Source organism: Abramis brama (genome assembly GCF_963993115.1).
Source record: "Abramis brama genome assembly, chromosome: 2".
In the NCBI taxonomy this organism is placed as follows: Eukaryota; Metazoa; Chordata; class Actinopteri; order Cypriniformes; family Leuciscidae; genus Abramis; species Abramis brama.
The window spans coordinates 21,102,969-21,130,004 of record NC_139964.1 but is presented as its reverse complement, the minus strand read 5'-3'; the positions used below and the strand labels follow the sequence as shown (position 1 = coordinate 21,130,004).

General features: G+C 45.2%; 2 protein-coding genes across 15 annotated transcripts in view; both read left to right on the top strand.

Moving 5' to 3' along the window:
* The window catches only part of LOC311077821 (complement C3-like), a 72,922-nt gene extending 48,862 nt beyond the window's left edge, over positions 1–24,060 (top strand). For both annotated transcript variants that reach the window (XM_084106452.1, XM_084106451.1), the window contains 10 exons: positions 76–166; positions 574–619; positions 3,260–3,350; positions 10,540–10,629; positions 12,585–12,690; positions 21,049–21,138; positions 21,357–21,437; positions 22,005–22,088; positions 22,240–22,375; positions 23,590–24,060. In XM_084106452.1, coding sequence (XP_083962578.1) covers positions 76–166; positions 574–619; positions 3,260–3,350; positions 10,540–10,629; positions 12,585–12,690; positions 21,049–21,138; positions 21,357–21,437; positions 22,005–22,088; positions 22,240–22,375; positions 23,590–23,731 — 957 coding nt within the window. In that variant the 3' untranslated portion in view covers positions 23,732–24,060. The remainder of the gene's footprint in view (positions 1–75; positions 167–573; positions 620–3,259; positions 3,351–10,539; positions 10,630–12,584; positions 12,691–21,048; positions 21,139–21,356; positions 21,438–22,004; positions 22,089–22,239; positions 22,376–23,589) is intronic.
* The window catches only part of LOC311077813 (complement C3-like), a 501,390-nt gene extending 477,100 nt beyond the window's left edge, over positions 1–24,290 (top strand). For 2 of the 13 annotated variants that reach the window (XM_084106430.1, XM_084106442.1), the window contains exon 42: positions 24,058–24,274. The gene's annotated coding sequence lies outside the window, so the exon portion shown is untranslated. Of the gene's footprint in view, positions 1–24,057 lie in introns of all 13 variants that reach the window. The other 11 variants (XM_084106440.1, XM_084106439.1, XM_084106431.1 and 8 more) reach the window with 10 other exon arrangements.
* Positions 24,291–27,036: the final 2,746 nt, after the last annotated feature.

The window sequence follows — 27,036 nt, the reverse complement described above, 5'->3', positions numbered from 1 at the left end:
TCATGAGCGTTTATACGGTCAACAGCAAGATTAAAGTGTTTGAACATCTAATCTGAGACGTGCTGCTCTTTTCAGGTTCTGACGCGGTACTACGCCAGACCTGTTGAGAAGAAGTCTGACTGTACACTCTTTGATCTGACTGTTAAAATGGAAAAAGACTCAGAAAGTAAGATTGACAAAAAGGCCTTTCTTTAGCACTTTATAAACATTAAGGCTTTTCACACTGTGCTTAACCCTGGGTTATCGTCACTCTAACCCTGTTTAGGAACATTTGACACTTTAAACTAAAACTACAATGACATTAGAAGTGGGTTAGCACTGCTTTCTACATGGATCATGAAACATTAGACATGATAACACAGGATTATGTTTACCAAGAGGCTAGACTGACCCAGGGTTCACTAGTTCAAGTGTGAAAAACCCTGTTTAGAGCTAAAAAAATTAAATTAAATAAAAACCTCCAACAAATTATGCATTACATCTTCATTTTAATGAAATTTATTTTTATATTCCATTTGGAAAGGGAAGACTTGACTTGAACTAAAACCACCAATTACTTTTGTTTCCTTTTAGCAAAACCAGGAGGCATTGCAAGTTACAACTTCATTGTGGATTTCATGTATGTGAACAAATACCCTCATTTATTTTTATGTCAAGAAACCATTTAATTTGTAATTAATCAGCATGTGCTCATTTAGGCTGTTTTCACACTTGGTTTGTTTACTGTCCCACATTCGCTGTATGTTTGCTTCATGAACGCGAGTACCAGCAGAGGTGGAAAGTCCAGGGGTCAGAAAGTAAAAGTCCTGCCATATGTTTATTCCACCCATGAACTCACACAGCAAAAACTCCAGTTTTAAATGAACTCTCCTGGGAGTTTATTTGGCTCCAGACTCAAGAGTGTTAAAGTTAATGAGATAATTTAGTGATTGATTGAGTGATAATTGACCATTATTGAAGACACCTGATGTTAACAAGCAGAATCACTGAAGGAGAAAAATCACAATTTTAGTTACCATTATGGATATCGGTGTTTGATTTAGTTGGGCAGTTGACCTTTAAATGTTTAACTTCAGATTTTGTTTGGCTGCTGTATCTGAGTTATAACAGCCAGATGAGCAAAGAGAAAAGGTGAACAGGTGTTGGTTATATTTTAACATAATCATCATTTAACCTGAATCACTGAACTCATTTAGGAAATTAGTAAGACAATTCAGATCATAATTTATTCATACCGCAATGCATGATGGGAGCCATGAATGAGTTTTGATTGGTGGTACCCAGAATGCACTGCAACATGCTTTATTATTGTCACCATTGTTGAGAATCACAGGCTGATTCTTGGTGTCAGTGTGTCCAAAAAAAAAAAAAAAAAAAAACTTTTCAAAGTGTTTTGATCAGGACAACTTTAAAGAAATCTTTTGGATTATTTTGAAAATACTGATTATATTGATAAGAGTATACTGTAGAATCATAGACTGCTGTAATCAGCAAGGTAAACCTAACTCTCTGAATGAGCTTTGTGATTCAAGTCAAAAGATGATTATGTCGAAACACAACCAAAATGACCTGATCAGCTTTTCTCTTTGTTCATCTGAGAGTTATAACACTGATAGAACAGCCAAACAAAATCTAACGGTATTAGCAGGGCCGGCGCTCCGCACACGCACATCACGCACTGCGCGTAGGGCACCAAGTGCTTGGGGGGGCACCAAAAAATCTGGGTCGTGAAAAATCATCACAATAGGCTACTATAAATAACAAATAAAATATGTCTAAAGCATGTTAATATACAAAAGCAATACAAAAGTAATATAGGCCTAGACCAAATTAGTCGAGAAAAAGGTGAATCAACTGTGCCAGTCTCCCTCTGGTGCCCCCCCTCCCCACCTCCCCACCTCCCCACCTCCCCACCTCCCCACCTCCCAGTGGTCTGTTCGATTATGCCTCAATCAATGTCAAAATTTGGCAGACACCGACCTCAGACATGGCGTCGAAAAGGCACCAAGAGTCGGGGGCGGAACGGAAAAAAGAAAAAAGAAAAGACAGCGGGATGATAAAACAGATAACACTACCATCGATTTAAATAGTACATTGATTGGGTTTAAGTGGTCGTTCAATGAGACCTATTATATGTTGATCCGACGAAGTTAAGCGTGTATTTAAGTGGTCCAGGGGTAGAATTTTTGCCAAGCGTGTCAGAGGTTCTGAGTTCTAATCCGCACTCATATAGTTTTTTTTTTTTTTTTCTCATCAAAACCGATTATGTTTTTCAGTGGTTGTATATCAGGCAGGGACACTTTTTTGTGCTTTTTGTTTTCTAATTGTACCGGAACGAATAGAGAGTCTCTCCACAACGGATTGAAGCGCGCGTCTGAGTGAAGGCTGTGCGCGAGCCAGAAACAAACATAGTATCCGCGCCACTGATCGCAGCGGCAACGAGCACTTTGATCAGTTGATTTAAAAAAACAACACATTTCAGCGCTAGATCGCCTCTTATTTAAAAAACGAATGAAATGAATGATCTGCTGGTTAACTGGAGATGTTTTGTTTGTTTGTATTGGTACATTCGTGCCGCGAGATATATCGACCTTAGAAAATAGTGGTGGGGACATGTCCTACCTGCAAATTACGCCTATGCGTGTATGCATGTCCAGGGGCGTCGCTAGTAGTGCAAAAGATCCGGGGCTTTAGCCCTGCATGTTGAGTCTTTTGTGGGGCACCCAAATGGCTAGCGCCGGCCCTGGGTATTAGTTTAAGGTTCAAGAGCCCAACTAAAGCCAACACTGATCACCATAATGGCAACTTAAAAAAAGAGATTTTCTCCTTTGGTGATTCTGCTTGTTAACATCAGGTGTCTTCAATAATGCTCAATCATCACTCAATCAATCACTAAATTAGCTCATTAACTTTAACACTCTTGAGTCTGGAGCCAAGTTCATGGGTGGAATAAATATATGGCAGGACTTTTACTTTCTGACCCCTGGACTTTCCACCTCTGAGTACCAGGGACAGTTAGATAATGATTTCAGGGGAGACTCCAGTTTCACTGCGTTCTGACACGGATAAAAGAGTTTATTCAGAGACAAGCGGCTCTACGTTACACTACAATATAAGAAATCTGACATCAAACGGACTCAGGTTTGCATGAAAAGCTCTAGTGTGAAAGCAGCCTTAAACGCAGAATCAGTTGATGGACGAAAACTGAAGACTTACGAAACCTGTTAATAAAACCTGCACTTTATCTCCATCTTTACAGCTACAAAAATGATAAAACTGATGCCACTATGACTATTCTGGACATTGGCATACCGACAGGATTTGATGTTCAAGAAAATGATCTTAAAGAGGTATTATGATGATAAACTGATGCAGTGATCACTGTAAAAAAATTACTGTAAAATTTACAGCAACTTACTGGCAATTTTGGTTGCCAGTAAGCCTGTAAATTTTACAAGAGTACGGTAAAACATCAACTACAATTTAACAGTAAAATTATACTGCACACCTTGTAAAAGCATCAAAACAAGAGCAGCTGTGAATTTACAGTTCTTTAATGTAATCTTTACAGTATGTTTCTGTTATTAATAATGTACTGAATTAAAACCTGAGATAACTCATTTCATTTGAAGAAACTGATTGGTCAATTGCCATTAAATATTTATACTGTGAGATTATTTCATTTGAACCCACTAAGAAAAAGACTTTATGAGTTAACTAGAAACATTAATTTAACTAAATCCTACTAGTGATCATCATCACACATGAATGAGTTGAAGAACTTAAAAATGTCATCAATGCATCAGCAACTACACAGTCACTGCCTTTAAATAAAGCAACATGCAGCATAACATCAGTGTTTTCCTGCTCATCCTGGACTGAAGCACAGGCTCTACTCTTCAGCACAATGGTGACACACAAAACTCAACAGAAACCCTTCAAATCCCAACAGATCATTAAACACTAACAGATCTCCACTATAGCATTATGTGCAAAAACACATAAAATCACACAAAGCAAATCACAGAATTGTACTTTTTTGTTTAGTAAATTTGACAGTGAGATTTTACTGTAAACAACTGACTTAAGCCTCACATCTGCAGATTGGCCATAAAACGTACTCGGTTACTAACGTAACCTCGGTTCTCTCTAGAAGAGGGAACGAGTACTGCGTTTTTATCAAAACGCTACGGGAAAAGTCTCTTTTCACGAAATACTGAAGCAAAAAATTATCCTTAATTTTCATACATGTAAAGCGCGTTGCAGCAGTAGTCAACTATGGCGAGACGGCTTGCTCGCTCATTGGCTGCTCTGCGGCAACTGCATAAGCCTATCGAGCGAGGCCTGAGGTGACGTCAGGCCAATGAGGGCGCTTCGCGCCCTCCTTGCCATTTCCCGCCGAGACGGGTGTGGCTAACCTCTATAAAAGGAGCTCGAAAAGGCTGATTCACTTGATTTTCATAGCCGAAGCAAACCAGAGTGAACCGTACGCACGGCAGAGAACGCAGTACTCGTTCCCTCTTCTAGAGAGAACCGAGGTTACGTTAGTAACCGAGTACGTTCTCTTACGAGAGTCCTCTCGTACTGCGTTTTTATCAAAACGCTACGGGAACCCCTTGTAAAACGCCGTGCGTGCTGGGATAAAAACACCGATCACTGGAAGCTAAGCCAGATGTACAGTGCATAATCACCAGATAGACTCACAAAGAATCCGGGATTAAGGGATGGGGGACCTTAATTCCCTAAACTGTAACGTCCGCAGACGTAAACATGACCTCACAGAGAGAGTCTAGAGACAAGAGGGTATTCCCTCCGTCCTTATATGGTCGCGCCAGCAGACGCGAATATGACATCACATAGACAGGGTGGGGAACCTGAACTGAATGTGGGAAATGTGGGTCTTACACAATTCTGCCCATAAGACAGTCGGTAGCGCGTTGCGCATGCGATTTCAGTGTTCTAGTTAAACAGCTGAATCGACTACACCGATAGTAGCTTAGCCTGCAAGGCGGGAACTTCTAGGTTGTAAAACCTGATAAATGTAGACGGCGAGGCCCAGCCTGCCGCCGTACATATATCCTGTAAGGAAATCCCGCTGGACCAAGCCCACGAGGAGGCAACGCCCCTCGTGGAGTGCGCTCTGACTCCCAACGGGCACTGAATGCCCTTGGCAGTATAAGCCAGCGCTATGGCGTCAACTATCCATCTGGATAAGCTCTGTTTCGAAACAGCCATTCCCTTGGAACGTCCACTGAACGAGACAAAAAGCTGCTCAGTCTGTCTGAAGACAGCGGAGCGGGACACGTAAGCTCTTAAAGCCCTAACAGGGCAAAGAAAACTTGAGTCCCCTTCCTCACTTGACCCCGGCAGGGCAGACAGGGAGATAACCTGAGCCCGAAACGGCGTGTTGAGGGACTTTGGCACATAGCCATGCTTAGGTTTGAGTATGACTTTAGAGTCATTAGGTCCAAACTCTAAGCACGCTGGGCTCACGGAGAGCGCGTGCAGGTCGCCTATGCGCTTCACCGAAGCGAGAGCCATCAAAAACACTGTTTTGAAAGACAAATGTTTGAGGCTAATAGATTGGATAGGCTCGAAAGGGGCACCTTTCATGGCCGTCAAGACTGTAGAAAGGTCCCACATAGGAACTGAAGGAGGTCTGGGTGGATTCAGCCTCCTAGCTCCCCTGAGGAAGCGGATGACTAAATCGTTCCTTCCTAGTGACTGACCCAGCTTTGTTCCGGAGAACGCTGCAATAGCCGCCACGTAAACTTTGAGCGTGGAAGGGGATCTGCCCTTATCCAACAGCTCCTGTAGGAAGGAGAGAACCTCCGTCACCTCACAATCGAGAGGAGATAGGCTCCGAGCTGTACACCAGCCGGAGAAAACCGACCACTTTGAGGCATAAAGCCGCCGAGTCGACGGCGCTCTGGCCTGAGTGATGGTATTTATCACTCCCTCTGCGAGGTCAACGGATATCCGTTGAGCACCCACGCATGAAGGGACCACAGCTCTGGGTGTGGGTGCCAAATCGAGCCCCCGGCCTGCGAGAGGAGATCTCTCCTCAATGGCACTGGCCATGGAGCGAAGTCTGCTAGCTGCATCAGGACTGGAAACCATGTTTGGTTCCTCCAGAACGGTGCTACAAGCAGCACTGGGCATTCTGTTTCCCTGACCCGCTCTAACACCTGTGGCAGGAGGGAGACGGGGGGGAAAGCGTATAACGGGCAGCGCGGCCACATCTGGGACAGCGCGCTGTCGTTCTTGGAAAAGAACACGGGGCAATGAGCGTTTTCGCGGGACGCGAATAGGTCCACCTCCGCTCTGCCGAATCTCTCCCACAACAGCCGGACTGTTTGTGGGTGTAGAGACCATTCGCCCAGGGGAATGTTGTTCCTGGACAGTCTGTCTGGGCCCACATTCTGGAGCCCAGGCACATGCACTGCTCTCAGCGAGCGCAAATTGTGCTGAGCCCATATTAGGAGGCGTTTCGCCAGCCTGTACAGGGATGTGGATTTCAGACCGCCCTGGCGATTTATATAGGACACCACGGCCGTGTTGTCCGAACGGACTACGACGTGTTGGTCCTTGATATGGGGACAAAAACGCGTCAGCGCATTGTGCACTGCCAGCATTTCCAGGCAGTTGATGTGTTGGAGCTTTTCTCGTTCCGACCACAGGCCGAAGAACGGTCTGCCCTCGAGCAGCGCTCCCCATCCCGAGGTGGATGCATCTGTCGACACCATCCTCACTCTCGAGGAAGTCCCCAGGCTTACACCTGATTGGTACCAGCCGTCCGCCAACCAAGGTATCAGGGCTGTCACACAGCTTTGATTGATCTTGAGGCGTAACCGGCCGGACACCCACGCTCCGCGCGTTACTCGCGCTTTCAACCAGAACTGCAGCGGGCGCATGCGGAGCAAGCCCAGCTGGAGAACTGATGATGCTGAGGCCATGAGACCCAGCATCCTTTGAAACTTCCTGAGCGGGGTGAAAACGCCGCGGCGAAAAGACTTCGCCGCGCGCTGAATGTGCAGCGCGCGCTGTGGCGACAGCCGCGCCGTCATAGACTGCGAGTCCAGAACGATACCCAGAAACGAAATCGTTTGACTGGGGTTCAGTGAACTCTTCGCCCAATTGACCGTGATACCAAGATTCTCGAGGTGATCGAGTAAAATGGTTCTGTGCTTCACGAGCTGAGATCGTGATTGAGCTAGGATCAACCAGTCGTCCAAATAGTTCAGCACTCGCATGCCTCTGAGTCTGAGAGGAGCGAGCGCTGCGTCCATGCATTTCGTAAATGTACGAGGTGCCAGGGACAAGCCGAAAGGCAGGACTGTATACTGGTATGTCTGACCCTCGAAGGCGAATCTCAAGTATCGCCTGTGATGTGACGCTATCTGTATTTGAAAATACGCGTCCTTCAGATCTATCGACATGAACCAGTCTTCTCGGCGAACATGCGCGAGAATTTTGCTGGTCGTGAGCATTTTGAAACTGCGTTTCACTAATACTCTGTTTAGCCGTCTTAGATCCAGAATGGGTCTGACACCGCCGTCCTTTTTGGGGACTAGAAAGTATCTGCTGTATAGCCCCCCTTCGCTTTGAGCTCGGGGAACACGCTCTATCGCCCCTTTGCTTATCAGTTTTGATATTTCGGCGCGAAGTAGGTGTGCTACTTCTGAAACCACCGTAGTCTGGACGCGCGCTGTGAAGCGGGGAGGGCGTCGACAAAACTGTAGCGAGAAGCCTCTCTCTATAATGCCTAGCACCCATTCCGAAACCCCTGGAAGCGCTGCCCATGCTTCTGCATGGCTGGCTAAGGGCTGGATGCGAAGCGCGCTCTGCTCGCCGTGCGACAGAGGCGCTTCGGGGCGCGATAACGTAGGCATTATGCCTGTGGCATTCGAGGCGGGGGGCGCGCTTATTACAGCGGGCAGAGCGCTCGTCCTCGACCTTACTACAGCGCTTGACTGAGTGAGGGAGGGCTGAGCGGGTCCCGTGGGACTCATGTCTGCGAGTAAATGTGGGCGGGAAGCGGGCACATTCACTGCTTTGGGCGCACTGTCTGACTGAGCAGAGCGAGCGCGCACAGGTCTCGTTTTTACAGAGAGCCTGTGGCCTGTGAGACATAGTGTTTGTGCGGGCACTTTCACTATGTTGGAAGCGCAATCGACCTGAGTCGATTTTATGTGCGCGAGCCCTAAGTGTAGGGCTGTGCTTGTGTGTAGAGATGGGCACTGAGGAGTGGGCATAGACACTACACTTATAGCACCATCGGCCGTGGCCGGGACGCCAGAAAATACACTCTTTTCGGGATATATCTGGGTAGCCGTAAAAACGGCTTTTGTGTGCAGGCAAGCGGGCGGCTGAGCAGGCTTGCATCTTGCAGAAAACGCTGGAACAGTCGCAAGTCTTGGGACTGAAACAGCGGCGCGCTTGGGTGAGAGACCGGCCGCAGCGGGACTCACACACCTGCGCTTTCCTAGGCGAGCTAGGACTTCTTCGGGGCTTCCGGCTTCACCACAATCCTCGATCGCGGCCCGCGCGGAGCGGGGCGTCGGCTGGTTGAGCGAGAGCGGGGCCCGGAGCTGCGCTGCTGTCGCTGCTGTGAGGATTCGGCCGAAGGCGGGGGCTGAGGCTGAGAGCTCCGCGGAGTCTGTTTTTGACGACCCGCTGCAGAACCAGAGCGCTTCGGGAGGAAGTGCTTGAAGGCTTGAGACGCTTTCTGGGCTTCAGTAAATCTCTCCACGAACTCGGAGAGAGAAGAACCGAAAAGGCCAGCGGAAGACAGCGGGGCGTCGAGAAACGCGTTGCGCTCGGAATCAGCCATCTCCGTGAGCGTCAGCCATAGATGCCTCTCAGCAACAGTGGCGGAAGCCATACACTTTCCCATGGCTTGTGCAGCAGACTTGGTAGCGCGGAGTGTTAGATCTGAAGCGCTCCTCAAATCCGCGATGCAGATAGCCTCAGGTCCCATCTCGTCCAACTTACGGAGGAGATCACCCTGAAATATCTGCAGTGTAGCCATGGTGTGTAGCGCTGACGCGGCTTGCCCAGCGGCGGAGAAAATTCGCGCGAGCAGCGTCGACGTCATGCGGCAGGCTTTTGAAGGCAACACCGGTTTAGTCCGCCGTCCAGCAGAGGGCGGGCAAAGGTGGGTTGCTATCGCCTGTTCCACCGGCGGAAGTGAAAAGTAGCCTCGGTCTTTCGCATTATCCAGAGAGGAAAATGCTGGTGACACAGACGAGCGCGTTCGCGCAGAGAAGGGCGCGTTCCAGGCCTTCGCAACTTCTTCATGCAGCTCAGGAAGAAAAGGAGCGGGCTTTGAATCCGGAGAAGTGCGCTCACCAGGGAGGAAGCTACCATCCAGCCGGGTGCGAGAGGGGAGCTCCGGAGCAGACCACTCGAGGCCGAGGCTCGCCGCGGCCAGCGCGAGTACTCGCATGAGCTCTCTCTCAATGTTGGCTCTCGTAGTGGGCTTGCGGGCAGCAGGCGCGAGATCCTCGGAGCTCGCCCAGTCCTCGCTGCCTGAAGCTAGCAGAGAGCAGGAATCCTTTTCCCCCGACGCGGCCTCGGAACCGACTTCCTGTGATGAAGCGGCGGCAGACTGCGGGCGCTGAGCATCAGGAAGTGATTCGGGAGAAGCCGGTGAAGCAGGCGGGCAAACCGGCGAGCTTAGTCGGGCTGGAGCGGGTTCCGGGACCCGCTGCGAGCGGCGCTTCTTACGGCGCGGCAGCGCGGCGGGGAATGCAGGCTCTGAGAAGAATGCCAGGCGAGTCCGCAGAGTCACCATAGGCAAAAGCTCGCAGTGAGGGCAGCCGCCGTCAGCGAGCGCGAGCGCTGCATGGTCCTCACCCAAACAGGAGACGCAGATGACATGGCGGTCTCCCTCGGTGAGTGGGGCTCGGCACGAGCCGCATGAAGGCATCTTTAAAAAGACGCAGCTCTTTTAGGGGGTGAGTGTCGCAAGGCGAACACACACACACACACACAAGAACAGTAAAAAGGATAATGAAAGGATATGCGTCGGAAAGCGCAGCAGGTACGGCTGTAGAAGGCGGCGTAGGCCAGCGGCTTCAAGTGGCTCGTCCCGCTGAAGTGCTTGCCTCAGACGACGCTTGCTTCCTCGTGATCCAGCGATGCGTGTGCTTCGCTGAAGAGATGAAAATCAAGTGAATCAGCCTTTTCGAGCTCCTTTTATAGAGGTTAGCCACACCCGTCTCGGCGGGAAATGGCAAGGAGGGCGCGAAGCGCCCTCATTGGCCTGACGTCACCTCAGGCCTCGCTCGATAGGCTTATGCAGTTGCCGCAGAGCAGCCAATGAGCGAGCAAGCCGTCTCGCCATAGTTGACTACTGCTGCAACGCGCTTTACATGTATGAAAATTAAGGATAATTTTTTGCTTCAGTATTTCGTGAAAAGAGACTTTTCCCGTAGCGTTTTGATAAAAACGCAGTACGAGAGGACTCTCGTAAGAGAACATGTTGGTCATCATGTGATGCATTGAGGTTTTTTTTTTCCACATTTTTGCCCTCAGTTGTCCACGGGGAAGGAGAGATACATTCAGAAATATGAAAAGAATAAAGAGCTGTCAGAGCGAGGATCCCTCATCCTCTACTTGGATAAGGTATTTCAAACAACTTCTATTGCCCGATGATGTCAAAAACAGATTTTTTTTTTCTTTTTATCATGAAACCAAAAGTCTGTGATATTGTTTTGCTTAATATCACAGTATTGTTGAAATCTTGATTCGGATTGGCTGACAGATGTTCCAAGATGCTCATTAACTGTAACGCCATGTGGTTCCACGTAACTTTGGTACATTACAGTCTGCTTATCAGAATCATATTTCACATGATACTTTAAGCAGAAGAGAAAGTGCAAATTTAATATATAGATCTAAATTATAATGTTTACATGTATATTTTTTCTATCAGCTACACAGTAAATTCCCCAGTGTTAAATTTAACACCGCTCTGTGTTTATATGGGAACCACCAGCAGGGTGTTAAAAGTAACACTGAAGCAGTGTTAGAGTTAATTAGATAATTAAGTGATTAATTGAGTGATGATTGAGCATTGAAGACACCTGATGATAACAAGCAGAATCATTGAAGAAAAGAGAAACACAAGAACTACAACTGACTTCGGGAGATGAAATCAACTGAAGATAAAAGACGACATTAAATCTCTCAAGATCTCAGCAGAGGAGGATTAAACAACTCCACAAACAACATTGCCAGCTTCACTTATTACTTACTAGTTATTGAGAATGAATAGAGGTGTAGATGTTGATGTTTTATTGGAAATAATATGTTTTAGTAAATTCACCATTATTGTGATCAGTGTTTGCTTTAGTTGGGCAGTTTGACTCTTGGCTTTGCAAGTTTGTGGTCTCTGTAACAGTGTTTACCAAAGCACACAGAATATGCCAGAAACAAAGATAGTTAAGACACATACAGACATCAAGAATTAGCATATGAATCTCAACAATGGTGACATGCTTCCTGCAGCAATGCATGCTGGGAGCCACCATATTATAAAACTAATGGCTCCCAGCATGCATTGCAGCAGGAAGCATGTCACCATTGTTGTGATTCATAAGCTGATTCTTGATGTTATTGTGTGTGTCTTTGGTTTATTTTCTCACAATGTATTTATAAGTTAAAATTCAGAATGTTTGATCTTTGAAAAAAAAAATAAAATATCGATGGTAAAAATCTGTTAATAACAAGTTACCTCTTTTGGTCAGTTATGACATTTGTCAAACATTTTTTTTATGATGATGATGATGATGATGATGATGATGATGATGATGATGAAATATATATACCATATCTTTGTTTATGGTTTCCTTTGCAACAAATTATGTGTTTCAGTAAACACTGTTACAAAGACAACAAATAAAAACAATATATAAATTGTCAAACCACCCAACTAGAGGGAACACTGATCACCATAATGGTGACCAAACATTTTCAATACAACTTGAACATCTAAAAAAAAATTCATTCTAAAAAAGAACTTCTGTAGATGAATGACAGAAATAAGGTCAAACTGGTTTGTAATAAGAGCGATTTCATGTCTTTTCAGTTGATTTCATCTAAAGCTGTGTCTGGAAGTCAGTTGTAGTTATTTTGTTTCTCTTATCGTCAGTGATTCTGCTTGTTATCATCAGGTGTCTTCAATAATCGAACAATCATCACTCAATTAATTATTTAATTATCTAATTAACTCTAACACTGCTTCAGTGTTACTTTTAACTCCCTGCTGGTGGTTCCCATATGAACACCAATATTTAACACCAGGGAATTTACTGTGTATGCAAAATAGAATACTATCTTTGCAGTGTAATTGCAGCTGTACATTGTTAAATGAATGCAAGAAATAAACACCAATCACAATTCAAATGCAAATATAATTAATAATTTTGACAACAAAAATTTTTTAAATTCGACCCACATTATTAGTTTTTAGTTATTAGTTGTCGCTTGTGCAAATGTTAATGTGGGCAGTTTCCATTGTACAATTTGATATTTAATATCATGTAAATTTTCTTTACATTTTTTTTTTGTCTCATTAGGTTTCTCATAAAGAGACAGAAAGACTTGCCTTCAGAATGAACAAGATGTTTAATGTGGGTCTGCTTCAACCTGCTGCCGTCACAATATATGAATATCACTCACCAGGTGAGCTATTGCTGCATGTACACACACTATTTCTTTTATCTATAAAAACAATTAAACTGAAGCTCTCAAATTAACATTTACATTTACATTGTAAATGTAATTTTTACATTGTAAATTAATTAACATGTTAATTCAGTGCCATTAAGTATTAACATTTGAATGTTCCTCCAAAACTCTTCTCCCCACTGTCACTCACACTGAGTGTCACTCACAATTGCTCTATTAGCCTCATTTCCAAACATCTCTTCTCAAGGGAGATTTTTTTTTTTTTTTTTGCACCATCTAAAGTTAATTAGATATTTTTTTATTCACAAATCAACTTAGTCTAACATAGTTTTACAGTAAATTGAGAGAATATCAATGTTGCCATATGGCACCGCTCTACAACAGTGGAATTGCAGTAATGTATTTCCTGATTGGGATTTTTTATAGATGGTAGCATCAACAATATGATTGCAGTTATTTATTTATTTATTTGAAGGTGATTTTTGTAGTATACTGTAGTTGTCAACAAAATTATTTCTTCTTTTCAGAAAATTAATACATCAATATTTTATGGAAAGGGCAACAAGAAGAGTGCAGAGCTAGCTCTTCCATGTGATGAGAGTGTGGATGAGTTAGCCAAATGATAGGGAATGGTAGGGATTAAATAATAGGGATCTACTTATTTTTGGTTTGCATGGTTTGGTTTGAGTTCCAAGTATATAAATCTTTCAATTTCCAAAAGAAATATGCATTTAAATAGCAAAGAAAATCATAATTTTATAGAAAAACTACTTTTTTGACCGTTTTCCATTGTGGTACAGCGTTTCCATACTGCAACATTTCCTTAGAGCCACCCCAAACAACAAGGAACTCAGGGGTTATTCAAGATTATAGGCAAAAACACTCAACAGGACCAAAACCATGGAACAGATAATCAAAGGAGCACTCAGAAATGCAGTTGTGACTTAGTAATGAATGACTGAAGAATTGTTATATAATATTACGAACAAGTGTTATAAAAATTGCTCTGTAAAATAATGGTTATCTACTGGCAGATGTGGTTGCCAGCAATGTACTTTTATTTACAACCCTTTACCGTTAATTTACACCTCTCCTTTTTAACAGTATGTTACTGTAAAAATACCTTGGAAGGTAACTCATATCATTTGGGAAACCGATTGCTTCAAACAGTTTTTATACTAATTTATACTGATAGTACTGTGATCTTTCTACATTTGAGTCCACTGAAAATAATATCTCTCAAAGGGGTCATGATATGAGAAACCAAATCTGATTTGATATTTGATTTATTTAATAATTCTGACTGTTACATTTTACAGTATATTACTGTTTTTCCTTGATTTTACAGTAATCTACTGGCAGCTGTGGTTGCCAGTAAATTGCTGTTTTTCTACAGTTTTATGCCATAAATTAATTTACAGTTGATTACCGTTAAATTACGCTTCACCCTGTTTTTTTTTTTAACCTCATTGCAAAATCTTCAGTTCTCTTACGAGAGTTCTCTCGTACTGCGTTCGTAGAACGCTGCGGGAAAAGTCTCTTTTCACGAAATACTGAAGCAAAATTATCCTTAATTTTCATATTTGTAAAACGCATTGCGGCAGTGCACAGCCATGGCGAGACGGCTCGCTCACTCATTGGCTGTTCTGCGGCAACTGCATGAGCCTATCGAGCGAGGGCTGATGCAACATCAGACCAATGAGAGTGCTTCGCGCGCTCCTCGTCACATCCCGCCGAAACGGGTGTGGCCATCCCCTATAAAAGGAGCTCGAGTAGGCTGATTCAACTGATTTTCATCTCTTCAGCGAAGCTCACGCATCGCTGGATCACGGAGAAGCAAGCGTCGTCGAGGCAAGCTTTTCAGCGGGACGAGCCCTTGAAGCCGCTGGCCTTCGCCGCCTTCCACTGCCGTACCTGCTGCGCTTTCCGGCGCTTCATATCCTTTTATCTGCTCTGTTCTGTGTGTGTGTGTGCAGTGTTCCCCGAACACTCACCCCTAAAAGAGCCGCGTCTTTTTCAAGATGCCATCCTGTGGCTCGTGCCGAGCCCCGCTCACCGAGGGAGACCGCCATGTTATTTGCGTCTCCTGTCTGGGCGAAGATCACGCAGCGCTCGCGCTCGCTGACGGCGGCTGCCCTCACTGCGAGCTTTTGCCGATGGTGACTCTGCGGACTCGCCTGGCACAGTTCTCCGAGCCTGCGCCCCCCGCCGCGGTGCCGCGCCGTAAGAAGCGCCGCTCGCAGCGGGCCCCGGAACCCACCTCTTCCCGACAAAGCTCGCCGGCTCGCCCGCCAGCTTCACCGGCTTCCCCCGAAGCACTTCCTGATGCTCAGCGCCCGCAGTCTGCCGCCGCTTCATCTGAGGAAGTTGTTTCTGAAGTCGAGTCGGTCGAAAAGGATTCCTGCTCTCTGCTAGCTTCAGGCAGTGAAGACTGGGCGAGCTCTGCGGATCTCACGCCTCCTGCCCGAAAGCCGTCGGCTAGAGCTAGCATCGAGAGGGAGCTCATGCGAGTACTCGCGTTGGCCGCGGCGAGCCTCGGCCTCGAGTGGTCTGCACCGGAACTCCCCTCGCGCACCCGGCTTGATGGTAGCTTCCTCCCTGGTGAGCGCACTTCTCCTGTGTCTAAGCCCGCTCCGTTTCTTCCTGAGCTTCATGAAGAAGTGGCGAAGGCCTGGAACGCTCCCTTTTCTGCACGAACACGTTCGTCTGTATCCCCAGCATTTTCCTCCCTGGATAATGCTCAGGACCGAGGCTACCTCACTCTGCCGCCGGTGGAACAGGCGATAGCAGCCCACCTTTGCCCGCCCTCTGCTGGACGGCGGACTAAGCCTGCGCTGCCGTCAAAAGCCTGCCGCATGACGTCGTCGATGCTCGCGCGGATCTTCTCCGCCGCTGGGCAGGCGGCATCGGCTCTCCACACCATGGCCACGCTTCAGGTTTTCCAAGGCGATCTCCTCCGCAAACTGGACGAGATAGGACCTGAAGCTATCTGCATCGCGGACCTGAGAAGCGCGTCGGATCTTTCCCTCCGCGCTACCAAGGCTGCAGCACAAGCCATGGGACGCTGTATGGCTTCCGCTACCGTAGCCGAGAGGCATTTGTGGCTGACGCTCACGGAGATGGCTGATGCAGAGCGCAACGCGTTCCTCGACGCCCCGCTATCCTCCGCTGGCCTTTTTGGATCTTCTCTCTCCGAGCTCGTGGAGAGATTTTCCGAAGCCCAAAAAGCGTCACAGGCGTTCAAGCACTTCCTGCCGAAGCGCCCCAGTTCTGCAGCGGGCCGTGAGAAACAGGCCCCTCGGAGCTCACAGCCTCAGCCCCCGCCTTCGGCCGCCCCCTCACAGCGACAGCAGCGCAGCTCACGCCCTCGCTCTCGCTCTACTAGCCGCCGCCCCGCTCGCCGCGGGCCGCGACCAAGGGTTGTGTTGAAGCCGGAAGCCCCAAAGAAATCCTAGCACGCCTAGGAAAGCGCAGGTGTGTAAGCCCCGTTGCGACCGGGCCCTCACCAAAGCGCACCGCTGTCTCAGTCCCAGGAATTGCGACTGCTTCAGCGTTCTCAGCAGAGCACAAGCCCGCACAGCTGCCCGCTTGCCTGCACACAAAAGCCGTTCTTACGGCTACCCAGATAAATCCCGAAAAGAGTGTATTTTCTGGTGTCCCGGCCATGGCCGATGGTGCTATAAATGTAGTGTTGATGCCCACTTCTCTGTGCCCATCTCCACACACAAGCACAGCCCTGCACACAGGGCCCGTACTCATAAGATCGACGCAGTTCGATCGCGCCCCAAACATAGTCAAAGTGCCCACTTCCCAGTGCCCACAAACACTATGTCTGGCAAGCCACAGGCTCCCTGTAAAAACGGGACCTGTGCGCGCCCGCTCTGTTCAAGCAGACAGCGCGGCCAAAGCAGTAAACGTGCCCGGTCCCCGCCCACGTTCACTTGTAGGCTGCATGAGACCTTCTCAGACCTCCCCCGCTCAGATAAACACTGTAGCGCGGTCGAGGATGAGCGTTTTGCCCGCTGTATTACGCGCGCTCCCCGCCTCAAATGTCTCAGGCGTAACGCCTATGCTAGCGCACCCCGAAGCGCCGCCGTCGCACAGCGAACAGAGCGCGCTTCGCATCCAACCCCTAGCCGGCCATGCAGACGCATGGGCCGCGCTTCCAGGGGTTTCGGACTGGGTGCTAGACATTATAAAGAGAGGCTTCTCGCTACAGTTTTGTCGACGCCCTCCACGCTTCACAGCGCGCGTCGAAACTACGGTGAATTCAGAAGTAGCACACCTACTTCGCGCCGAAATATCAAAACTGTTGAGCAAAGGGGCGATACAACATGTATCCCAAGCTCAAAGCGAAGGGGGGCTATACAGCAGATACTTCCTAGTCCCCAAAAAGGACGGTGGTATCAGACCCATACTAGATCTAAGACGACTAAACAGAGCTTTAGTGAAACGCAGTTTCAAAATGCTCACGACCAGCAAAATCCTCGCGCACATTCGCCGAGAAGACTGGTTTATGTCGATAGATCTAAAGGACGCGTATTTTCAAATACAGATAGCGTCACGCCACAGGCGATTCTTGAGATTCGCCTTCGAGGGTCGGGCATACCAGTATACAGTCCTGCCGTTCGGCTTGTCCCTGGCACCCCGTACATTTACGAAGTGCATGGACGCAGCGCTCGCTCCCCTCAGACTCAGGGGCATGCGAGTGCTGAACTATTTGGACGACTGGCTGATCATAGCTCAATCACGATCTCAGCTCGTGGAGCACAGAACCATGTTACTCGATCACCTCGAGAATCTTGGTATCATGATCAATTGGACGAAGAGCTCCCTGAACCCCAGCCAAACTATATCGTTTCTGGGCATCGTTCTGGACTCTCGTTCTATGACGGCGCAGCTGTCGCAACAGCGCGCGCTGCGCATACAGCACGCAGCGAGGTCCTTCCGCTGCGGTGCGATTATCCCGCTCAAACGGTTTCAGAGGATGCTGGGCCTCATGGCCTCAGCATCATCAGTTCTCCAGCTGGGCCTGCTTCGCATGCGCCCTCTGCAGTTCTGGTTGAAAGCGCGAGTGCCACGCGGAGCGTGGGCACTCAGCCGATTGCGCCTCAAAGTCGATCAAGACTGCGCAGCAGCCCTGAGACCATGGGCGGCGGGCGATTGGTACCGTTCAGGTGTAAGCCTGGGGACTTCCTCGAGAGTGAAAGTGGTGTCTACGGACGCATCCACCTCGGGATGGGGAGCGCTGCTCGAGGGCAGGCCGTTCTTTGGCCTTTGGTCAGAACGAGAAAAGCTCCAGCATATCAACTGCCTGGAAATGCTAGCAGTTCACAACGCGCTGACGCGCTTTTGTCCCCACATCAAGGACCAACACGTCGTAGTCCGCTCGGACAACACGGCCGTGGTGTCCTACATAAATCGCCAGGGCGGTCTCGGATCCAGTTCCCTTTTCAGGCTGGCCGAGCGCCTCCTAATATGGGCTCAGCGCAACCTGCGCTCGCTGAGAGCGGTGCATGTGCCCGGGACACTCAACCTGGGTCCAGACAGGCTGTCCAGGAACAACGTTCCCACGGGCGAATGGTCTCTACACCCACAAACAGTCCGGCTGTTGTGGCAGAGATTCGGCAGGGCGGAGGTGGACCTATTCGCGTCCCCAGAAAACGCTCATTGCCCCGTGTTCTTTTCGAAGAACGACAGCGCACTGTCCCACAAGTGGCCGCACTGCCCGCTATACGCGTTTCCCCCAGTCTCCCTCCTACCTCAGGTGCTGGAGCGAGTCAGGGAAGTGAAATGCCCAGTACTGCTTATAGCACCGTTCTGGGACAACCAAGCCTGGTTTCCAGTCCTGATGCAGTTAGCAGACTCCGCTCCATGGCCAGTGCCATTGAGGAGAGATCTCCTCTCGCAGGCCAGGGGCTCGATTTGGCACCCACACCCAGAGCTGTGGTCCCTTCATGCGTGGACGCTCAACGGTTACCCGTTAGTCTCACGGATGGAGTGCTGAACACCATCACTCAGGCTAGAGCGCCTTCCACCAGGCGGCTTTATGCCTCGAAGTGGTCGGTTTTCTCCAGCTGGTGTACAGCTCGGGGCCTGTCACCCCTCGATTGTGAGGTGACGGAGGTTCTCTCCTTCCTACAAGAGCTGTTGGACAAGGGCAGATCCCCTTCCACGCTCAAAGTCTATGTGGCGGCTATCGCAGCGTGCTCGACAGCAACGCCAGGCCAGTCACTGGGAAGGAACGATTTAGTCATCCGCTTCCTCAGGGGAGCTAGGAGGCTGAATCCCCCCAGACCTCCCTCAGTCCCGGTGTGGGACCTTTCTACGGTCCTGGCAGCCATGAAAGGTCCCCCCTTTGAGCCTATCCAATCTGTCAGCCTCAAACATCTGTCTTTCAAAACGGTGTTTTTGATGGCCCTCGCTTCGGTGAAGCGCATAGGCGATCTGCACGCGCTCTCTGTGAGTCCAACGTGCTTGGAGTTTGGGCCCAATGACTCCAAAGTCATACTCAAACCTAGGCACGGCTACGTGCCGAAATCCCTCAACACTCCGTTTAGGGCTCAGGTTATTTCCCTGTCTGCCCTGTCGGGATCAAACGAGGAAGGGGACTCGAGCTGTCTTTGCCCCGTTAGGGCTTTAAGAGCTTATGTGTCCCGCTCCGCTGCCTTCAGACAGACGGAGCAGCTCTTTGTCTCGTTCAGTGGACGTTCCAAGGGAACGGCTGTTTCGAAACAGAGCCTGTCCAGGTGGGTGGTTGACGCCATAACAATGGCTTATACCACCAAGGGCCTTCAGTGCCCCTTGGGCATTAGAGCGCATTCCACGAGAGGCGTTGCCTCATCGTGGGCCTGGTCTAGCGGGATTTCCTTACAGGAAATATGTACGGCGGCGGGCTGGGCCTCGCCGTCTACATTCATAAGGTTCTACAACCTAGAAGTTCCCGCCCTGCAGGCCAGGTTGTTTTCGGTTTAGCCGAATCAGCTGTCTAACCAGGACACTGATTTCGCAGGCGCACAGCGCCACCGAAGACTTCACCGCACTTGCAAGCCAAGTATTTTCGGTGTATTCGAGTCAGCTGTCTAAACACGGCACTGATATCGTAGACGCACAGCGCCGCCGAAGTTTTCTGGGCAGAATTGTGTAAGACCCATGTTTTTCCCACATTAGCCAGGCTCCCTCCTGCCTATGTGATGTTATATCGCGTCTAGAACGCACCTATTTGGGCGAAAGTGTGTAAGTCCCACATTTCCCACATCAGCCAGGCTCTCCCTGCCTATGTGACGCTGTATCGCGCTTAAGGGCGCATCCATTTGGGCGAAATTACGTAAGACCCACATTTCCCACATTAGCCAGGCCTCCCCCTGCCTATGTGATGTTATATCGCGTCTTAGGACGCAGCTATCTGAGGGTGGTTGTCCCCCCCCCCCTCCAGACTCTCCGAAGTCTACCGGGTGATTATGCACTGTATACCTGGACTAGCTTCCAGTGGTCGGTGTTTTCTCATCCCAGCACGCACGGCGTCTTACAAGTGGTTCCCGCAGCGTTCTACGAACGCAGTACGAGAGAACTCTCGTAAGAGAACGTACTCGGTTACTAACGTAACCTCGGTTCTCTCTAGAAGAGGGAACGAGTACTGCGTTCCCTGCCGTGCGCGCGGTTCGCTCTGGTTCGCTTCGGCGATGAAAACCAGTTGAATCAGCCTACTCGAGCTCCTTTTATAGGGGATGGCCACACCCGTTTCGGCGGGATGTGACGAGGAGCGCGCGAAGCACTCTCATTGGTCTGATGTTGCATCAGCCCTCGCTCGATAGGCTCATGCAGTTGCCGCAGAACAGCCAATGAGTGAGCGAGCCGTCTCGCCATGGCTGTGCACTGCCGCAATGCGTTTTACAAATATGAAAATTAAGGATAATTTTGCTTCAGTATTTCGTGAAAAGAGACTTTTCCCGCAGCGTTCTACGAACGCAGTACTCGTTCCCTCTTCTAGAGAGAACCGAGGTTACGTTAGTAACCGAGTACGTTTTAAATCAACACTCTGTAGTGTTGGACACACAAGTGTTGGAGTAACACTGAAGCAGTGTTGAAGTTAATGATATAATTCAGTGATTAATTGAGTGATGATTGAGCATTAGTGATGAACACCTGATGTTAACAAGCAGAATCACTGAAGGACAGACGATTAACAAGAACGGAAAAGGCGAAACACAAGAACTAAAACTGACTTCAGCCACAGAAGACATGAAATCTCTGAAGATCTCAGCAGAGGAGGATTAGACAACTCCAAAAAACAGCATTACCAGCTTCACTTTACTGAACTTTACTTATTAAACCTGTGTGTGTTTGTTTCAGATGCACGCTGTATGAAGTTCTACCACCCTGAAAGGGCAGATGGCGCTATATACAGACTGTGTAAGGGAGATATGTGCACGTGTGCAGAAGGTATTATAACACACACACAATAGTATAAAGTGACCATATCCTGAAGTGTTGTAGTATATATATATTTTTTGGTTTACTGCAATGTAATTTTAAATATTAAATTATGAGATTTTAGATTTTTTTATTTATTTATACAAAAGAGGAAGCAAACAATTTGTGTGCATGTGTGTGATTACAAGTTTATATGTGTGTATAAACACAAACTTCTCTGAACACAGAAAACTGCACTTACCAGAAGAAAAACATAAAAGAAGTATATGAACGTATGGATAAATCCTGTGGATCTGGCATGAGTTATGGTAAATGCATTCAGTTCTCTGTGTTAATTCACTGTCATAATTTCATAAATCAAGATTCATTATTTACACACCCATGTTGTTCGAAACCTCTATGAACCTGTTGTTTTTCAGTTGAACACAAAAAGAAAAAAAGTTTCACGCTGCTCTTATAGTGAACAACTGAATGAAAAAAAGATAGTAAAAATCGAGAGCACTGCCAAAAATATAAATCAGACAAAATGCAAAAAAAGCAAAACACAGATGTGACATGTTCACTTTTCATAGTGACACAACCATGTCTGTTAAGCTCCAAAAATGGCAAACACACTGAAAAATAGATATTTTGACTTGTGCACGTTTTCCATATCTCCTGAAGCCAAATGAAAGCTTTGTGAGAGGAACAAACCCAAATTTCACTTTTAAATCACTGTAAATCTTCCCTTCCACTGTGCTTTTAACTCAAGAACAGAATCATTCAGTCAGTGAGCCGTCTGATCACATGGAGTTCTTGAACGTTCGACTTCTGCCACTGAAATACAATCTAATCAGTTATTATGCCAGTAACAATATTACACTTATGTTTGACAGTTTATAAAGTGAAAGTGGATAAGATAGATCTGGCACATGACTCTGACATCTATCACTTGAAGGTGGAGCAGGTGCTGAAAGGAGGTACGGTTCAATATTCTCTCCATGATCATGAAATGCATATGAAATGTGTCTGATTCTTGTTAAATGCAGTTTTTTTCTCTGACACATATTCAGCATAAGGCTAATTTGGATTGCAAAGAAAGTGTGTCCTAAACACTGTTCTGTCCTGTAGGCACTGATGATGATGTTGAGGGGAAAGTCAGACCATTTTTGGCTCGTCCCAGTTGCAGAGAGAGTTTAGGATTGAAACAAGGCAAGTCGTACCTCATCATGGGCAAATCCACTGACCTGCAAAGGCTCGGAGGAACGTAAGTGTACACTGTGTGTCTGTGAATTACAGGATTTGCCTGAGCTTTATGTATTTAAATGATGGCTCAATGATGGGACAGTGTTTTTTTTATTTTTTTTTAATGCTTTTTAAATAACCTAAAATAGACATGAATACACTTAGGGAAAAAAGTAAAAACAAATACTAAATGATTTGAATACAAATCATCTGTGATGAACTTGAGTTTATGTGGGGTTTATAGTCAAAAATGTGTAGGTGGTGTAACTGTCCAGTGATTAACTCTTTCCCCGCCATTGACAGATTTTTCAAAAAATGTCTGGTAATGCATGTTTTCACTGTTATACGGTACGGGGCGCTATTACACATCTTCTGAAAGAGTACAGACTCTCCAGATCAAAAATCAAGCGATAGAAGCATTGCTTACGCATGTAAAATAATGTGATCATCAAACATTAAACAGCATATAAATCAAAACTGCCTAACGTTAATGAATGAAATGTCGTCCCATGAAGAGGAAGCGACTGTGAAGCTTTGGCGGTGTTAATGGACTCGATCGACTCCATCTGTGTTTTGATCATCGTTCTGAATCCGATCTGGACGAAGTCTTCAAACGTGTGATTTTATCAGATTTTTGTTCAAAATGTTGCTTTTTTTATGAAACTAACCCACATCCAAGTGTTGATTAAAAAACAGAATGCAAGAAGCTAATTTTATTTTTTTTAATTAATTTTATTTTTTTAAAGGCTCTGTTATTTTGATGTAAAAAAAAAATGTTAAAAAAATCTGATTATAAGGCAGTAGGCTAATTCTTAGAAAATAAGCATTGGCATAAGTTAAAAAAGATAAAAGATAAAGAAAAGATAAAAAAGCTATTTTGTTTGTAAAATACGAATATATGAAAAACTTTTGCCTGCCAAAACAAAGACAGCATGATGTAAGCATTATACTGGAATCTATTTGTGACAAGAAAAACCATTCAACTGAGGAGACTCCATTAGACAGTAATATCTCTATATCACGTATTTTGACCTGTTATTAAAATGTTTTGTTCAGGTGAAACAGAATGTGTATTAAATGATTGACAAAAATGTATAAAAACAACACGAATAGAATTAATTCTTCCTTTATCACTGTGGAAATCCATATTGTACATTGACCCTTATAGAAAGGATGCATGTGCTTTGTAAATGTATACAGTGTAGTTAAGTCTGTAATTGTATTCTGTTGTTTTAGTCTGCACTACATCTTTGGAGAGGACACCTGGGTTGAATACTGGCCGACAAGAGAGGAAAGTCAAACTCCACAATACAGGGATCAGTACATCGGCATCTCTGAGCTCCAGGATAAACTCCTGAGACATGGTTGTGCTCCATAATTATACATTTGTTGATTACAGGAAATTAAACATCATCTCTTACATACTCGCAATAAATATGAGCTTAAATACTTTGTAATTATGTAAAAAAATAAAATAAATGAAGGGTAATGAAATTTGAAAATGTTCCTAGACTCCTGACTAATTAATCATGGTGTAATATACGGTGCTTTGCAAGAATATTATAATTACTTTTCCCATTCTGAATCTCAAATCCAACATTATAATTTGTTTTGTGTGATATTTTAAATCTGTATCTCATTTTAATAATCATAAAATACTTTAAAGCAAAATCTGCTCAGTGTTTACATAATCCACACTCTCAGAGTGTTATAAGTAACACTGAAGCAGTGTTAAAGTTAATTAGATAATTAAGAGACTAATTAAGTGATGATTGAGCATTACTGAAGACACCTGATGTTAACAAGCAGAATCACTGAAATTTAAATGGTCCGGATGATTATTCCTGACATGTGCTTTCTGACAGGAGTTGATGTGGACAATAAAAGATATTGAAGATTTATTGGGATGCAGTGATGCCTCACATCTGTATAGCAATGAGTAAATTACTCCTTTCTAGAGCACTCAAGAAGCAAAACCTCACAAGCACTGCTGTGTGGAGATGTTCAGGTCTGGAAACTGGTTTAGAAAAGGAAAATAACACATCACACAGAAGGGGCATTTTGATCATATAACGCATTGAGTTTTTCTTATTGCCCTTGGTTGTACAGAGATACATTCAGAAATTTAAGTTGGACAAAAGTGCTTCACAATCGTCTATGCAGATAGAAATTGTTGACAGGCCAGTTTCTCTCAGGCCACATACAGAAATGCATGATGACCCAGATCTGGACTACAGACATGAGCCACTGGCACAATCATAGCCAAATAATAACTCATACCCTTACTGAAAGAACATACGTTTCCATATTTATTAAATGGCTTAAATATGTAAAAAATATACGAAATAATAGATTGCGTTAATATATTACAATATGTTGAATAATTAAGAAATTGCCGCTTTTCATATATTGAAAAATATGTGAATATATTTACACTGTAAAATGTAATTAGTTGAGTAGTGTTAGAAAACTTGAGGAAACTGATTGCTTTCAATTTCTCAAGAATGTTTTACTCAAAGTTGCTAATACAAAGACATAAAGAGTGTTCAGAAAATAATAGACTGTGCATTTATTTGTGTTTATTAAACTGCAAATACTTAGTGCATGTCTGAAACGCAACTGAATAAACTAAAGACAATTAAAACTAAAATAAACATTAACTTACAGTAGTTAATAGACATCACTGCAATACAGTAACTGCTTTTTAAATAAAGCAACATGCAAAATCTCATCAATGTTTGCAGATCTTCTCCTGGACTGAAGCTCAGGCTCTACTCTTCAACACAATGGTGACCCACAAAACTCAACAGAACATTAAACACTACCAGATCTGTGAAGATCTCAGCAGAGGAGGATTAAACAACTCCACAAACAGCATTACCAGCTTCACTTATTACTAACCAGACTGACTTTATTTCTGTCAGACGTCTACAGAAGCTCTTATTGAGAAATAACAGGTTTATTGATGATTTATTGAAAAGTAATAAAGTTTGTAGCAGCATGATGGAGATCGTCTAGGTTACTTGTGTAACCCCAGGGAATAGAGACGTCACGTCCGATTGGAACTGACGAATTGGGATCCCGCCTGAGGGCCCAATAACCTTCGAGTGGTAACAGAACAAGCCAATGGACATTGTGATTTGCAATCGCAGCACACGAACGGGACACAGCAATGCAGGCGTTGCGACATTGTTAATTGTTATTAAGCAATAAGGCATAATATATATATATATATATATATATATATATATATATATTTATTTTTTATTTTTTTTATTTTTTTTAATTTTTAATGTCATGTCATAATTAAAGGTTGTATCAGTGATTTCAGGCCCAAAAATAAATTATCACATTCATCTATTCTTTCCTAACGATCCGCTAGCTGCCCGCCCCATAAGCATGCCGTCAAAAATGCCAAAAGCATGCCGTTTTGTGCTCGTGCACGGCTGCACGCGAAAACCTCACAACCCCCCTGTCGGTGATTGGTTGGAACATTATTTATTTTGGTTTTGAGTGGTGGTGAAACCAATTGTTTTTGTGTGCAGATCTCAGAGCCTAGGCTGCCTACAGAGACACGTTTTTTTGACGGCATGCTTATGGGGCGGGCAGCTAGCGGATCGTTAGGAAAGAATAGATGAATGTGATAATTTATTTTTGGGCCTGAAATCACTGATATAACCTTTAATTCTTTTTTTTTTCTTTTTTTTTGCCAGAATTTTTTTTTATTAATATTATTATATTAAATATATTATTATTATTAAATATATTTATTTTGTGCATACACAAACACAAGACAAACAACCACAATGCCTATCAGAAAGACATCTCTGTACAAAGCAACAATCTATAAATATTTATCACTTATCTTTAAAATAAAAATATAAAATAAAATACATGAATTATACAAATCAGGTGGTACAAATTATTGTCCAGAAGTGAACTGCAGTGTCCACACATCTCAGTCACTGTCATCTGTTAAATCCAAATCTTTGACATAATCAATAAAAGTATTCCAGATATTCTCAAAAAGTCCCTGTTTGCCTTTTAGCACATATGTAATCCTCTCTAGTGGCAGAGCAGACAGCATCTGCCGTAACCATAAATTGCCTCTTGGTCTACATGTTTTTTTCCAAAATAAAGCTATACATCTTTTGGCGTTAAGCAGACTAAGGTCTATAAATGTACGTTCATTCTCTGGATATAAGCACAATAAAAACAATTTTGGTTCTAATATTATTTGTTTGGAAATAATATTTTGAATAATGTCTCTTACTTCTTCCCAAAAGAGTGTAATTTTTGTACAATGCCACATACAGTGAACCAGTGTTCCTCTACATTGTTCACACTTTGAACACACATCAGGAATGTTTCCATTATATCGACAGAGTTCCACTGGTGTCACATATGTTTGCATTAACCATTTAAATTGAATAACTTTAAGACGAGTATTTATTGATGTTGCGTGGGCTAAGGTGCATGCATCCTGCCAGTCTTCCTCTGAAAGTTACAATGACAAATCATCCTTCCAAGCTCTAAATCTATCATGACAACTTTCAGGAACGTAAGACATAATCAGATTATAAAACTGAGAAATAATGCCTTTCTTTTGACTATCTTTTAACAACAATTCTTCGAAGTCTGAAGTAGTGGGTTTCGTTAATATATTGTTTTGACTTGCTCTTA